The sequence below is a fragment of the Dama dama genome, chromosome 11 (assembly GCF_033118175.1).
Source record: "Dama dama isolate Ldn47 chromosome 11, ASM3311817v1, whole genome shotgun sequence".
Lineage (NCBI taxonomy): Eukaryota > Metazoa > Chordata > Mammalia > Artiodactyla > Cervidae > Dama > Dama dama.
This window is the reverse complement of record NC_083691.1, coordinates 1680850-1696044: the sequence shown is the minus strand read 5'-3', so window position 1 is coordinate 1696044 and position 15195 is coordinate 1680850. Positions and strand designations below refer to the sequence as shown.

Here is a 15195-nt window from a genome sequence, read left to right as displayed (position 1 = left end):
TCGGGAGGCCTTTTTTGTGGGAAGTCTCCCAGGACATCAAGTAGGTGACTCGCCGAAGCCCCTGCCTGCCCTGTGTCCCCTGGGCTAGTCCTGCGTGTCAGACAAAGCAGGCTCCCCTGAGGAGGGGCGCTCCGCGGGGTGGGCAGGGGCCCCGTGTGCCTGCCGCCCCATGCACACGCATGCCTGCCGCACCTCTCTTGCTCGGAAGTGGACTCGGGCGGGGCTGCCCTCGCTCGGGCCAGACTTGTGGCCGGAACTGCTGGCCAGTGCTTCTCTCCTGCTATCGCTCTGTGGGCAGCTCAGCCCTCCTGCGGCCTCAGAAAGAGGTGTCCATCTGTCCTCTTGAGTGACCGCGTCTCCCTGCACACATGTGAAGCGCTCTGGCTAAAATCAGCTGCAAGAGCCACAGGAGAAGCCAAGTGCGCGGCTGGAGCCCCGGGGCCTGTCTCGTTTGGCCAAGGAGGCTCTGGGTGCCTGGCGGGCCCTGGGGGCCGTGGCTTTTCTTGAAAGGGAGGGGATTGCAGGATGAGGTGGCAGGGAGGGAGGGAGGGAGCTGGGAGCCAGCGAGGACGTGAGGAGCGGGGCCTCCCCCATCTGGGCCAAGACGCTGCTCGACTCCAGCGCCCTCAGGGTTGTAGAGCTCTCCAATGGAAACTTTGCAATTTCCTCAGCTCACAGCAGGGCGCAGCTTGGATAAAATCTCATTATGGGAAAAGGCAGAACTGATCCCCTCAGCAAAAACTCCCGGCTCAGCCAAGGACGCACGCGTCCTGTGTGTGCCGGTGACCCGGGCCTCGTGGGCCGTCCGGCCTGCCCTCGGCCAGGAGACGGACGGCCGACAGCCACCCTGGGCATTGGGGCTGTGCGGGGCGTGGAATGGCCACGATGACTGCCAGGTCGCTGCAGAAGCTCCTAGGGCCTCTGCGGAGCTCCACTGACCTGGTGGGGCAGAAACACAGTGCGTGAAAGGAGAAAGCCCTGGCCTCCGTCAGCGCAAGGGAGGCAGTGACGGCCGCGGCCCCCCTGCCTCTCTGGGCAGGTGACATGCCCAGCGCAGGGCGCGGCACTTAGAGCTAGACGGGGAGGTTAAAGGGTGTGGCCTGGCATTGGAGGTGTGGCCACTGGTGTCACCCGTCTCCGTGAGGTGGGCGGGGTGGGCACCTGCCCCGTGGAGGGCCGCCTGGAAGGGGCAGCAGTGTTGTTTACAGGCGCTGGAGACCTAGGTTGGCACAGGTGTGGGACTCGCCACTTGGCTCCAAGGAGACCAGGCTGCTCTGAGTGGCTCGTGCCCTTGTTGGAGTGACCCGTCCGAGCCTCGGTGGGTGCACCTGTGACGTCGGGCTGGGAGAAGGAGAGCCAGCTCCCTTGGGGGGACGCCGGGGTGCCGGGCTGGAGCCGGGAGGGGCAGCAGCTCCCGGTGGGCACTGTGGGGAATTCCATCCCCACTGGGCCTGGGCGGGGGATCGGGACTGGGTGGGGGGTCTATGCTGCAGCTTGGGCTGGGCTGTTGCTGACGGAGGAGACGCAGTCACAGCCCCACGCCCCCCGGAGGTCAGCTGCCTGCTCTGGGCTGGGCCGCACTGGCCTCATGGGTCCTGAGGTCTGTGGGAACCAGGGGGCCCCGTCAGGGGGTGCAGCGGGGCCCATGCCCCTGGGGGTCCCAGAGGGAAATGCTGCTGCTGGAGGCTCACGGGCTGGAGAGGGAGCGGGTGGGCGGGATTCGCTCATTAGCTCGTGGTGCGGGGTGCGCACACCTGCTCCGGGCTCTGCGGGATGGCTGCGGGGGGACGGGCGTGCAGGAGGGGGTAGTGAGTGTCAGTAAGGGTCAGAACCCCACCCCCGTCACCGCGGGGACTTCAGCGGGGCAGAGGTGGCCCAGCGGGGACCCCTGGTGAGTGCTTGCGGCATCATGGATGAGGGGGCCAAGACCCTGCTCCAGGGCCAGACAGCGCCAGAGTCACTGGGCGAGGAGCTACGCGGCGCGACCTTCCTGGTTCGACCCCCCAGCCGCCGTTTCCCCGTCGGTAATTGGGGCTGTGGTGAGGTTCAGGAGAGATGTGTGTGTGGGGGGCGCCCAGCCGTGGCCGGGCACAGGGTGGACCCTGTCACGGGGCCAGCGTTCCCCGGATTTGGGGTTCTTGGGCTCATCCACTGTGGAGGCCCGGGGGACCCGGGCCTCAGATTCCATCTGGGAAATGAGACAGGTTTACTGCACTGGGGACTTGACTTTCTCAGAAAACCCTATAAACTCTTTCTCAACTAACATCTTCAGGGGCAGCCCGATGTTAAAACCTGCTGAAGACCCCGGGCCCCTCCGTGGAGAGGCCAAGAGGGGCAAGGGAGCACTGGAGGCCAGTGGAGGGGGGCTGTCCTGCTGACACTCAAGGCCCTGAGGGGCTGCGGCTGGGGGCCCCTGGCATCTCCCACCAGAGCTGCCATGAAGACCCCAAGGGGCGGATGGTAGACCCCCACCCTCTGAGGGACATGCCCACAAAACAAGCGTGAAAACCCATCCAAAGATTTGGCAAAGAAAATGATTTTTCAACACATACGGGCATTTGCAGGGGAGGGTGGGTGCCGGAAAGGAAGGCGGCTTCATGCTGAGGGGGCCTTGACTGGTCATGTGGTCACTGCCGCCACCTGGGGAGGGAGTGGGCAGGGTGGGGACAGGCCTGGCCGCGAGCCGGGTCAGCAGGAGCGTCCCAGGGCCTGGGGTGAGCGGAGACGTCTCTGTCGGGCTGGGCCTGTGTGTGGGTGTGGACGGCTGAGCCCCTGGCCTTGCTCACCCCCTGGTGCGGGATCTGCGAGCCTGGGTCCCGGGCCAGGTGCCTTGGGACACAGAGATGCTCAGGCCATGTCTGCAGCTCCGGGACCGGGGCTTTCCAGGGAGACAGGAACTGTGACGAGTGTACCGGTTGCTCCATCAATGGGCGCACCCTCTGCCCACAGTCACGGCTGCGCCCCCAAAGGCCCTGAGCCTCTTTTTTCCGGTAGCTTCATTTGCAGAGCATATATTCCCAGGTGATGCTAGTGGTAAAGGACACACCTTCCAAAGCGGGAGACGAGAGAGACATGGGTTCCTTCCCTGGGTGGGGAAGACGCCCTGGAGGAGGGCGTGGCCACCCACTCCAGAATTCTTGCCTAGACAGGGGAGCCAGGGGTGGGCTACAGTCCGTAGGGTCACAAAGAGTCAGACACAACTGCAGCGACTTAGCGCACATGCATTCAGATGTCAAGCTGCCAGTCGCAGGGAAAATATTTTATTTGAATTGGATGAGAGTTGAAGTAGAAGTCATATTGTTTAATAAAAACGTGTGGCTTTGACTCTCTGCTCTGTCATATGGTTCTCATTGGATGGAGAATTTAAAGTGAGGGCCGGGAGTCCCTGACATCAGAACAGAGAAGAGGGGGGCAGGAGGGGTGGGGAGAGGGGGGCGGGCAGGGTTGGCGGCTCTGCCGGCAGAGGGAGACGAGGGAAGAGTGGGTTTGCAGAGGGCAGGCTCTGGCCCTGGTGCTGGGCGGGTCGTGCTGAGCTGTGGGCGGGTGGGGCCCCTCGCCTGCTCTCTCCCCTCTTTGACCCCTCGCTCTTATGGGCCCCGGGGCTGGGACAGCAGCAGGCAGCTCGCCCTGCGCGCCTGCTCTCCCCGGTGGCGGGAACGCAGAGCAGGTGTGGGCCGAGCCCGGGGATGCTGCAGCTGGGCTGTGGTCAGTGGTGTTCACGGGGAGGGGCCATCCATGCGCATCGCCAGAGGCAGAGCTGGACATTGGGGGGGCGGGGCCACAACTGGCACCTGATGAGGTGTGTGATGAGTGGATGAATGGGTCAGTGGGCGGGTGGGTGGGTGGATGGGTGGGTTGATGGGTGGTTGGATGGGTGGGTGGATGGATGGATAGATGAGTGGATGGACAGGTGGATGGGTGGGTGGATGGGTGGTTGGATGGGTGGATGGTTGGGTGGGTGGGTGGGTGGGTGGGTGGATGGACAGGTGGATGGGTGGGTGGATGGATGGATAGATGAGTGGATGGACAGGTGGATGGGTGGGTGGATGGGTGGTTGGATGGGTGGATGGTTGGGTGGGTGGGTGGGTGGGTGGGTGGATGGACAGGTGGATGGGTGGGTGGATGGATGGATAGATGAGTGGATGGACAGGTGGATGGGTGGGTGGATGGATGGATAAATGAGTGGATGGACAGGTGAATGGGTGGGTTGATGGGTGGTTGGATGGTGGGTGGATGGATGGATAGATGAGTGGATGGACAGGTGGATGGGTGGATGGGTGGGTGGGTGGATGGATAGATGAGTGGATGGAGAGGTGGATGGGTGGGTGGATGGATGGATAAATGAGTGGATGGACAGGTGAATGGGTGGGTTGATGGGTGGTTGGATGGGTGGGTGGGTGGATGGATAGATGAGTGAATGGACAGGTGGATGGGTGGGTGGATGGATGGATAGATGAGTGGATGGACAGGTGAATGGGTGGGTTGATGGGTGGTTGGATGGGTGGGTGGATGGGTGGATGGATGGGTGGCTTGGGTGAGGCAGCTCCCCTCAGGTCTGGCCCTGAGGACCAGCTCTCAGGTGTCGGGCGGTCCTCTGGGTGCCCAGCGGGCTCCCTCTGTGCCCCCTGCTCAGAGCTTTCCTCCTCTCCCAGGGAGACATCCAGCAGCTGCTGCTCGTCTCGGACCACCGGGCGGCCTATGATTACTGCGAGCACTACAGCCCCGACTGTGACACCGCCGTCCCCGACAAACCCCAGTCTCAGGACCCCAACCCCGATGAATACGTGAGTCCCGGTGGGGGCTGCGGCCGACCTTCTGGGAGGGGCGGGGGTGGGGGACACAGAGGCCATGGGACCCCCGTTTCAAATAAACCCAATGGGTGAGACGACAATCGGTCCTGGGGACAAAGTGGATCCCTGACTCGCTTTACGAAGCTCCCCGTGCTCTGAAGCGACTGAGTCATGGAGGACGTTGGTCAAGAGCCTTCCACACGAGTTTCTGGGTCAGGAGAGCCGGAGCCTGCCTCAACACTGGGGCGGGCGCTGAGCGAGCGGAGATGCTGCAGGTGCCCTTGGGGGCCGTCTGGAGCTTGCGGGACAGGAGAGGCTCCGCGCTGTCCCAGCACAGAGATGGGTGCTCTGACCCCCAGAGCAGCAGGGACCCCGAGGGCCAGCCTCGTCCCGAGCGCTCCCGGAACGGGTCTGATGCCGCCATCTGCCGACCGGGGTCAGCCCGCCCGTCCACCCACCCCCACAGTCCAGCAGCGCCCCAGCTGACTTGATTTTCAGTTCTGTGCACCCTTTTCAAATCCTCTGCCCTCCCTGCTTGGGTTTGACTCCTGTTTCCTTTAAGTAAAATTCGGGCCTGCCGGTTGCTTCTCCACTGAGCGCCCCTTCTCTCACGAGCAGGCAGGAGACAAAGGGGCGCTCCATGAAGCCCCGGGGTCTTGGATTCAGTCACTAAGCTGTGTCTGACTTTCCCGCCCTCTGGACGAGAGCCCGCCAGGTTTCTCTGACCCTGAGGTTTTCCCAGGCGAGAACACTGGAGTGGGTTTCCGTTTCCTCCTCAGGGGATCTCCCCCCACCCTGAGAACCGGGTGGATAGTGCTCCCATCTGGGTCCCTGCAGCCAAGGCCTCCCGGCCACCCCCAGGTTCCCCCCCACACAGAGGGCGGTGCCTGCTGTGTCGTCCTCCGGGAAGTCCCTCCCCTGTGGTCTGGGCCTTCCGTGGAGGTCAGGGGCCCCCGGGCGGCAGCAGCATGGCCAGCAGAGCCCGTGGTCCGGCTGGCAGTGCCGGCCCTCGGGCGCTCAAGGTCAGAACATCAGACCTTTCCGAGGGCACGGGGCCCTGTTCCCTCCCCAGGACGCCCCCCGGGGCTGACTCTGCTCCCCGGGGCTGACTCTGCGCCCCGGAGCTGGGCGCGGGGCTGTCTATCAGGCCCGCAGGGTTGGGGCTTGGAGCTGGGCACAGCCTTTGGGGCCCACTCTTACCGGCTGAGCCCGCCGGGAGGGAGACGCGGGCTGGTGTCCCGGCGGGGTGGGGGCTCCCGCCCTCCTCACGCGGCCCCGTGTGCCCTCAGTACCCCGACGGAGACAACGAAGGGGACACCTATTACTACGAGTACCCCTACTACGAGGACACAGACGACACGGGCAAGGACCCCGTCCCTACCAAGACGCCCGTGGAGGCGGCCCGAGAGACCACGGAGGTGGCCGAGGTCCGGTCCCTGCGGGCCGTGGGACGGGGTGTGGGGGTGTGACCCCTGGGGGCCGTGGGGCGGGGTGTGGGGTGTCCCTGGGGGCCGTGGGGTGGGGTGTGGGGGTGTCCCTGGGGGCTGTGGGGCGGGGTGTGGGGTGTCCCTGGGGGCCGTGATGTGTGTGTGGGGGTGTCCCTGGGGGCCGTGATGTGTGTGTGGGGGGTGTCCTTGGGACCCATGGTGCGGGGTGAGGGGCTGTCACTGGGGGCTGTGATGCTGGGTGTCGGGGTGTCCCTGGGGCCCGTGGGGCAGGGTGGGGGAGGTGGCCCCTGGGGTTCGTGGGGCAGGGTAGCAGGGTGGTCCCTGGGGGCCGTGGGGCAGGGTGGGGGTGTGACCCCTGCGGGCCATGGGGCAGGGTGGGGTGCTGGTCCCTGGGGGCCATGGTGCGGGGTGGAGGGCTGGCTGACGTTTGGCCCCTGGGTCAGGAGAGGGGGATAAGGAGGCCTCGGTGAGAACGGGGGGGCTGTTTGGTGACATGTGGAGACCGGGCGTGGTGTGGGCAGGAGCTCGGCAGGAAAATGAGGGACCAGGGGACCAAGTGCACTTTGTCCGCAGGGGGAGTGTGGGGCAGAGGGCTTCCCACAGTGAGTGGGACGCGGGGGGACGTGGATAGGATGGAGCATGGTCCCCTCCCCACGGAGAGCCCGGGACACTGGCCTGTGTGGCTCTCAGAATCTGGGAGCGTCTCTTCCTCTTGTTTTTGGCTGCCCCGTGGCCTGCGGGACCTTAGTTCCCCTACCAGGGGTTGAACCCAGGCCCTCAGCAGTAAGAGCGTGGAGGCTTAACCACTGGACTGCCAGGGAATTCCCCGTTCTCTTGTTTTAAGAAACTGTGAGACAGCTCTCCCTGTCCAGGTGTGCAATCCTGGGTTTCGTTGTGCACAGCCCGGCCTGGGGCTGCGCTGCCTCCCCTGGGCCGAGGGGCCCCTGCGCCCCAGTCCACAGGGTCCAGCTGGCCGATGGGTCTGCCTCCCTCTCCAGCCTCGGAGGAAACCCCGGACCTGGTCCCGCCACGCTGGCCTACCCCTAACCCTGCGTGTCTGTGCCTGGCTCTCAGGAGCTGACCCAGCCCCCGACAGAAGCCCCTTCGGCGCCCGACACCACCGTGGGCCCCGGGAAGGAGGAGGAGGACCCCGGCATCGGGGAGTATGACTACGTGCCCAGCGAGGACTACTACACGCCACCCCCTTACGAGGACTTCGGCTACGGCGAAGGCATCGAGAACCCAGACGAGAACCCTGACGAGAACCCCGACCAGAACCCCGACCAGAGCCCCGACCAGGGCGCCCGGGCCGAGGTGCCCACCAGCACGGTCCTCACCTCCAACGGCTCCAACGTAATTGCTTCCCTGCGAGCGGGCTCGGCCCGGGGCCGGGGCTGGACGCCTGGGCTCCCCCTTCTCTGCCCCTCACCTGCAGTCCGGGGGCGGCGGCCCTGGCCCCCTCCCCACCACACCTGGCCCTTGGCAGCTGGGCGTGTTAGATGCTCCCCGGGGCCCCTCGAGTTTAGAATCACCAACTGGGTGGATCTCAGTGTAGAACGGAGCCCGGCCTCCAAATCTCGCAGGGTTCGGGTGGAGATGGATGAGGTCACACGTGTGTGCAGCCGTGCTCCTGTCTGTGGGCTGGGAGGGGGACAGGCCCATGAGCTGGGGGTCGGACGAGCAGACGAGACGCGATCCGACTTGAAATCTCTGCCAGTGACTGACCTAGGACGGTGATGTCCCCGTCTCGAAAGAAACCAGCGATCTCACTGACAACCTGGCGCCCGTGAGGCCCGCCCCTTAGGGTCGTTGCCTAGTTTCCAGGTTGAAGAGGGGTTTGGCACAGTCAGGGCACATAGCGGATGCTTGGAAATAGCCACTGTGTGATGCTGAGTTCTGGATGGCCAGAGGGCTCACACACGGGGCTGTGGTGGGCTCAGGCCCCCTGCCAGTAGGCATGGGATCATGGACGTCTTACCCCGAGGCCCGGGCCTGAGGCGGAGCCCCTGATGGCCAGGGTTCCCCAAGTGCACAGGGCAGTCTGGTGGGGCACAGCTGTCCCTGGGCGGCTCTGGTTCGCACGGCATCGTAGGGGTTTGGGATGAGTTTCCCCTTTATGAGAGGGAGACAGTGCCTCCCAGCAAGTGAGCCCCCAGGCTCCCCGTGTTCTGTGACGGGGAGGCCACGGTCCTTCGGGCCCCGAGGCCAGGGGCCTGGATCTGCCTGCTACCTGGCGTCCTTCGGCTGACCACCGCTGCCCTCCCCCTAGCCGGCCCCGCCTCCGGAGGAGGGGATGGATGATCTGGAGGGAGAGTTCACGGAAGAAACCATCAAGAACCTGGACGAGAGCTACTACGACCCATACTACGACCCCACCATCTCCCCCTCGGAGATCGGGCCAGGCATGCCCGCCAACCAGGACACCATCTACGAGGGGGTGAGCGGCCGCGGGGGGCACCTCCCTGGGCCTCGGGTGGGACCCCTGCCTCATCAGCCGTGCGGATCTGGTGTAACCTGTGCCTTCTTCCTCCTCCCCCCTTCTCTCTCTGCATCTCATGAACCCCAGATCGGAGGGCCTCGGGGCGAGAAAGGTCAAAAAGGAGAACCCGCCATCATCGAACCAGTAAGACGCTTTCTTATTCTCTCTCTGGAACTAGCAGGGTCAGGGGTCAGGGGTCGCATTTTGGGGGCTTGTGGCAGGTTAGGTAGGATGGGGACCGTACTCTGCTCCCAGGGGACTGGGGGGACCCCTGCACCTCTGTGCCCCAGGCCACTGTGAGGAGCCACGTGACCTCACGGATGCCGCGTGCTGCTTTGAAAAATCCCTGGGCAGGAGAAGGTTCTGGACCTTGACTATGGGACTGTCTGCTGAAACTCAGATGGGTCAGGGCCCTTGGTGCCGCGCGCCCAAGATCCAGGCACGTCACCGCGCATCCAGTCCAGTTCAGAAAGGGACTCGGCTCTGGGAGGGAGGGAGCTCCCAGGGACGGCAGAGTGGGGCCGTGAGCTGCCGGTCGGTCGTGGGTGGGGAGGACCTGGTTCTGCCTCCAGCTGATGAAACAGGCAAGCTTGGTTTTCAGCCGCCTCCAGGGGATTTAATAAAACAGCTCCACGCCCAAGCTCCCATTGAGTAAAACTGCCCTGTACCTAGCAAACGGGGCTGGAGGCAAGTTGAACAAAATGACCGTTGATAACGCCTTAACCTTGGGGAGAAGTTCCGTGTGCCCCTCGTGGGATTGTGGGTGTTCGCGGGGTCCCACGTTCTCTGCCCTCAGGGAGCCACGCCTGGCTGGGATCACCTGGGCCCACCCTGTGGCCTGAGGCCTCTGCCCTGACCAGGGGCGGGCAAGGTGCCAGCGATCAGCGGGAGGAGGAGGGGTGCCCTGCAGCCGCACGTGGGGGGCGTGGCCTCGGGGGCCGGGAGGCCGCTCTGGACGTGGGAGCAGGGGGCAGGGGCTGGCTGCCAAAGTCCAGTCCTGCCACATCCTCCAAAAGCGGAGGGAGGAGGCCCGCGTCCTGTCTCCCGAGGGTCACCAGCCTGGGGCCTGGGGCTCTGGCCTCCGCCGCCAGCACCCGGTTCCTGGTGCCTGATCCCAGGGCGTGACTCCAGTGGAGACTCCAGGACCCCCCTGATCCCGGGGCGCCTGGCATGAGAACTGAGGCAGTCCTCCCATCTAGTTCCCGTGGAATTGGGAAGGTTCTTTTGGAGCCTCGACCCCTTAGAGGCACCAGAAGCCCGTGGCTGGGGCGTCAGGACGAGGGACTGGGTGACGGTCATGCTCTCTGCTCCCCTCGCCCCCTGGCCTGACCCAGGTCCCGCGGGGCTGCCGCCACTGGGCACACACATGCTGTTCTCAGGCTCAGGACACCCCCTTTCCGGTGCTCCCCAAGGGTCAAGGGAGACAGGGCTTGTCTGGGGTGAGGGATGGGGTGCAGGGGAAGGGACAGGGTGCCAGGGTAGGCGCCCGAGGCCAGGTAGCCCCTTGCTCAGCAACATGAAGCACCCTGACCCAGGACGTCCGACTCTGGGATGGCCTGGCCGGCATCTCGGTCCGGACGAGTGTCCTGTTTGCCCGTCCCCCGGAATGGGCCGACTCTGTTCGAGGGCCATAGCGTCCAGGTCTGGCTGGATGCTGGTGAGGGGGGCGTGGGGCGTCCAGCTGCCAGGCTGCACTGCAGAGGGCAGGTGGAGACACGGGCTGAGAACAGAGAGGGGATCTGACATAGACAGCGTGTCTTCAGGAAGTCCGGTCCAGCCTCGTCCAGGGGGCCATCTGGATGTGCTCTGGCCGTGTCATTCTCTCCAGCCCCAGCCCCCAGCCTGATCAGAGTACTTGTGGGGTGGGGCCAGTCCCCCTGGGGCATCGTGTAAACAGTTGGAACATCTCAACCTGGAGCATCGCTGGCTGTCCTCAAGTCTTAGCTCCCTATAAACAGAGGGCTGAGCCCTGGGAGGCAGCGGACATGGCCTTGACTCATCCCGGCCCGTGGAGGTCGAGGGGCCGCTTGCTGTCCCCCACCTGCCCCAGTGACCTCCCTCCGGGGCATGTGACTCACTGTCCACGGAGCTCTTGGAACCAGCTCCTCTCTCCATCCATCCATCTCAGGGACGGTTCCCCCCAGAGCTGTTTCCTACTCGGATCCGGTACCCGCTGTCACGGGTCAGCATCACCAGTGGCTCCTTGAAAGGACAGGACTCCCCGGGATGGAGGGGGACTCAGATCAATGAGACCTGGTGCTCCAGGAGGACCCGGTGTCTCCCCGTCCGGGGGCCTGAGTTACCTGGGAAGGCCCGTCGCAGGCACGTCCCGCCTCCTGTGGTTTAAGGAAGGTTTTCTGGGCCCTGCTGCTTAGCAGATGGACAGACCTCCCTGTAGAGCTGTGTGGAGCTCGGCTAAGGCTGAGACCCGCCCCCCGCCCTGGCGGGTGTGGACCAGGGGCTCTGCGGGCAGACCTCCTCTTTGTGTCTCGGGAGCGCTCCTCGGTGGGGTGGTGGCCGCGGGTCCCTTCCCCACTCCTGGGAAAGTGCAGGTGCCCCCCCTTCGGGCCCACCCATCCCGCGGCCCCCAGCCCTCCCCAGGCCCGCGACCCTCCCCTGAGGGCCCGCCCGCCGGGGAGCTCCCTGAGAACAGAGATGGTGTGTCCTCAGTGCAGCGGGGCTGTCTCCCTCAATCCCGGTTTAGCTCTGAGCCTGCTCAGCGGCCGTTGTCAGAGGAGCCAGGAAAGCCGGGAGAGATGAGGCGGGCCAGAGGGAGTTGTGTGCACACACCTCTGAGCGCACCTCGATGCAAACACAGGGTGCGTCCTCCCGGCGTCCGGGGAGCCCGGTGGGGAGGATGAGGGGCTTGGTCTGCAGGGGCCTGGTGTCCGACCGCTGTGTGCCAACCAGGTGCGTGTCTGGGGCACGCCCAGTCACCCCTAGGAAGCAGCTCCAGGTTCACTTTCGAAGGAAAGCCCAGGATTGGGGGGGCGGCACTGGTTGGCCCCACAAGCACCGGAGCTGGCTTTCTTCCGGGCAGCAGGCTGCAGGTCTCCCCCGGGCCAGCGTGTGCAGCCTTCTCGTCCCTGTCTCGGCTGCCACCGGACATCACGGGGAGGAGGGGTCCACGGCGTCCACAGGCCCTTCATGCAGCCGAAGCCTTCTCAACAAGGCTGGACAGAAGCCCCTGTCCTGGGACCGCAGACCCCACCCCACCGTGTTCTCAGCACATGAGTCCCCTGCCGGGGCTGGAGGTCCGCCCCTCCCCGGGAGGCTGTGCGTTGCCTCAGACCCCTGCCGTGGGCGTGGGGCACCGAGGACGTTGGGGCCCGCCTGACCGTGGTGCTGAGCGGTCAGGGGCAGAGAGGAGGCCCAGGCCGGGAAGGGGCCCAGAGCCGAGGCCCGAGGGCGGGAGACCCCGGCCCGGAGCTCTGGCTGCAGAGACGCGAGGCCCCCTGTCGTCTCCGCTGCGGGGCTGATGGAGTCAGGAGGCCTTGTTCCTATGTGCAGGGAAAGACAGTGAGGCCGGGGGCCGGAGGCCACATGGCCCTGGGCTCGGCCGGGGGAGGGGCTGGAGGAGGGGGAGGAAGGGTTCGAGCGTCCGGGGGGCCGGGCTGTGTTTCCCACGGGGGAGGGGCTGCTGCAGGTGAGGGAGGCAGTTCCTGCTGGAGGAGGGAGGGGCTGGGGCCCCAGCGCAGCCTGTCTGAGTGGTCAGCCCCGAGGGGCCTCGGCCTGCGGGCCCTCCTCCTCTTGTCCCCCGGGCAGCCGTCTCGCCGTCACTGGGACCTCGGCCTGGGCTCCACGGCCCCCTGGGCTGCCGTCGCCCAGGCCTGCCTGGGTGCTGCCCCCAGGGATGGGAGGCCAGCGCTGCGGCCGGGGGCTGGCCCCCCTCTGTCCTCTGGAAGCTGCCCTTGGGGGAAGCCTGCCGGCTGCTGTCGGGCTGGAGACGCTCAGAGCTCCGTAACCGTGGCCCCCGCCACAGCCTCACAGCAGAGGCAGCCGCTCCAGACCCGTCCCCGGACGGAGCGTTCGGCCCTGGAGGCCTGGGCCGTGGTCCTCCGGGCCACACGGCCCAGGAGCCGAGCTCGGGGCTGGGGCCGGGAGGCCGGGTCCACATTTCGGGATGGGGGGAGGCCGTCCTGGGAGCTCAGACGCTCTCCCTGTCTCTTCCAGGGCATGCTCCTCGAGGGGCCACCCGGCCCCGAAGGCCCCGCGGTGAGTGTCCTGTTTCATTTCCCGTGACTTGTGGGGCAGGTCCTCGGGGTGCAGGGAGGCCCCTTAACGCTCCTGCATGGAAATCGGGGGCGGACGCCCTGGGGTGGGCACTCGCCCCGCTCCCCACCCCACGCCCACCCTCTCCTGGCAGGCGGGCACTGCCCTGTGGCTGCATCTTTAACTCTGCCCGATTTTGTGTTTAATTCTAGGGTCTCCCAGGACCTCCAGGAACGATGGGTCCCACAGGCCAAGTGGGTGACCCTGGAGAAAGGGTAAGGACAGCCCCTGGGATCATGGGCTCGGTGGCTTCGTCTGGGCGTCCCCCTAGCCCCCCACTAAGGGACCGGCCTTGTCCTCACACGCACGGGTGACCACAACACACCGACGTCCTTCCCCAAACTGCCCCGACCCGGTCACCTCTCACGCCACCCCTGCTGCGCCCGCTCTCTTCTGATTTTGGGGTGAACCGTTGCCTGGCCCTGAGCTGGGGACAAGCCACTTTTGCAAGAAGCTGGGGTGTGAACCCCTGGGGGCTCTGGGGGAGGGGCGGTGCACAGGTCTGGCCCCGCAGCCGTGCGTTAGTGGGGCTGACACGCGGGCGCCTGGGGCTCCCGGGCCCGCGGCGTCCTCCCACTCCCTCCAGCTTCCTTGTTAGGAATCAAGCGACAGACACCGGAGAACTTGCTGTGGGTCAAAGGGACCGTCCCCTGCTGCCAGCTGCAGGGGAGATGCGGGCTGAGCCCAGGATGCTGAAATTTCGCTCTGACACCTCGTGGGGGCTTGGGGGTACTGCAGCCCTGTGGCTTCTTGTCCACCTTGACTTTTTCCTTCTTGTTTCTCCTGCTGGTCTAATGGATGCGGATGTGAGCGCGGCCAGACTCAGTGCTAATAAGCGTGTGCGGCTGTAGATTAGAGGCCCTGGGAGCGTGTCTGCACCTAAGAGACGCCTGGCACACGGCCCGGGGCAGAGCAAGGACCTCACGGTTTCGGGGAGGATGCGACTGGGGTCTGCTTCTGAGGGGGTGTTCGGCTGTCGGACGCCATGGCTTTGGGGCAATGCTCCGGGCGGAGTGAGGTGCCGCCTGCAGATGGAGCAGGGGGCCGCACGGCCTGAGAGGGCAGCCGGGTCAGACTGGGCACCAGGCGGGAGTCTCACGTGTTGCTTCCCTGAGCCCGTGGCTTTGGGGGCAGAGTAGGGGGCCCTGGCTCTGTGGTGGCCTTCCCACCCATCCATGCCACTTCCTCCTCGGCTACAGCTGAATAAGTGAGCCAAGCAAATGAAGGCCCGTCCTCCCCACCTAGGACCCGGGACCGCCGTCTCTAACCCAGCTCGCGCCACAGGTCTGCGTGAGACGGGGTGACGGCCATGTCTGCTTACAGAGCCATCCTCGGATGGGCCCGGGGTGGGGCTAGGTTCAGATGTCAGCGAGAGCAGCGGTCTCTCTTGGACATAGGATGGGACGCCGTCCACCGGGGCCACGGATAGCACAGACCGCGTCTCCCACCAGCTCGGCGTTGCTTCAAGTGTCCACCTGGCACGTTCCCCGGGTGTCCACGGTGCTGGGTCCTGCTCCGGTGCTGAGGATCTAAATGTGCCTGAAACACTTGGCAGGGTGGAGGCTCCTGACCCTGGAAGCTGGGGCTTTTAGAGCTGAGCTCTCTGGAGTTCGAGGCAGGGTTCAGGAGACAGGGACCAGTGTGGGGTGGGCAGAGAGATCACCTGCTCTACGGCTTGCTGTTCTCGGGGATGGAAGGGACCCCGGCATCCCCCCGGCCCTCCCGGGCCCCTTCCCAGGGGGACGGGCTGATTCCAGCAGCTGACACTGCCCACCCTCGGGTCCCAGTTCTCTTCCAAGGATCATCCCTGCTCACAGCCCAGCATCCTCTCAGTGCCCGGATCTACTGGTTCTCTGCTCCTTAGCTGTGAAAGAACCCTGGATGCAGAGTCAGGACCCACACGGCCACCTGCTGGTAGGGTGACCTCAGGATCCCCAGGGAGGAGAGGAGAAAGCTTTACCCTCTTAGGTTTTGTCCATTGGACCTGCAACTTAAACTGAACAAAGACCTTAACAGGAGAAAAGATAAATCATCTCATTAATATTCTTAATTTCACATGTACAGAGGCCTTAATATAGAAGTGAAAACCCGATAAGTGGTTAGACTTGAGAACTTATATACCATTTTAACAAAAAGCAGTACATTGTGGAGAAGTGATTACAAAATACATGGTGGGAGGGGGCGGAAACTCAGAAGATAAGGATGG

At 65.0% G+C, this 15195-nt stretch overlaps 1 protein-coding gene across 2 annotated transcripts in view; it reads left to right on the top strand.

Annotated features, from left to right (window-relative positions):
- The window catches only part of COL5A1 (collagen type V alpha 1 chain), a 144818-nt gene that overhangs the window by 53945 nt on the left and 75678 nt on the right, over positions 1-15195 (top strand). For both annotated transcript variants that reach the window (XM_061154202.1, XM_061154201.1), the window contains exons 5-11: positions 4653-4784; positions 6080-6217; positions 7313-7591; positions 8508-8675; positions 8805-8861; positions 12891-12932; positions 13142-13204. In XM_061154202.1, coding sequence (XP_061010185.1) covers positions 4653-4784; positions 6080-6217; positions 7313-7591; positions 8508-8675; positions 8805-8861; positions 12891-12932; positions 13142-13204 — 879 coding nt within the window. The remainder of the gene's footprint in view (positions 1-4652; positions 4785-6079; positions 6218-7312; positions 7592-8507; positions 8676-8804; positions 8862-12890; positions 12933-13141; positions 13205-15195) is intronic.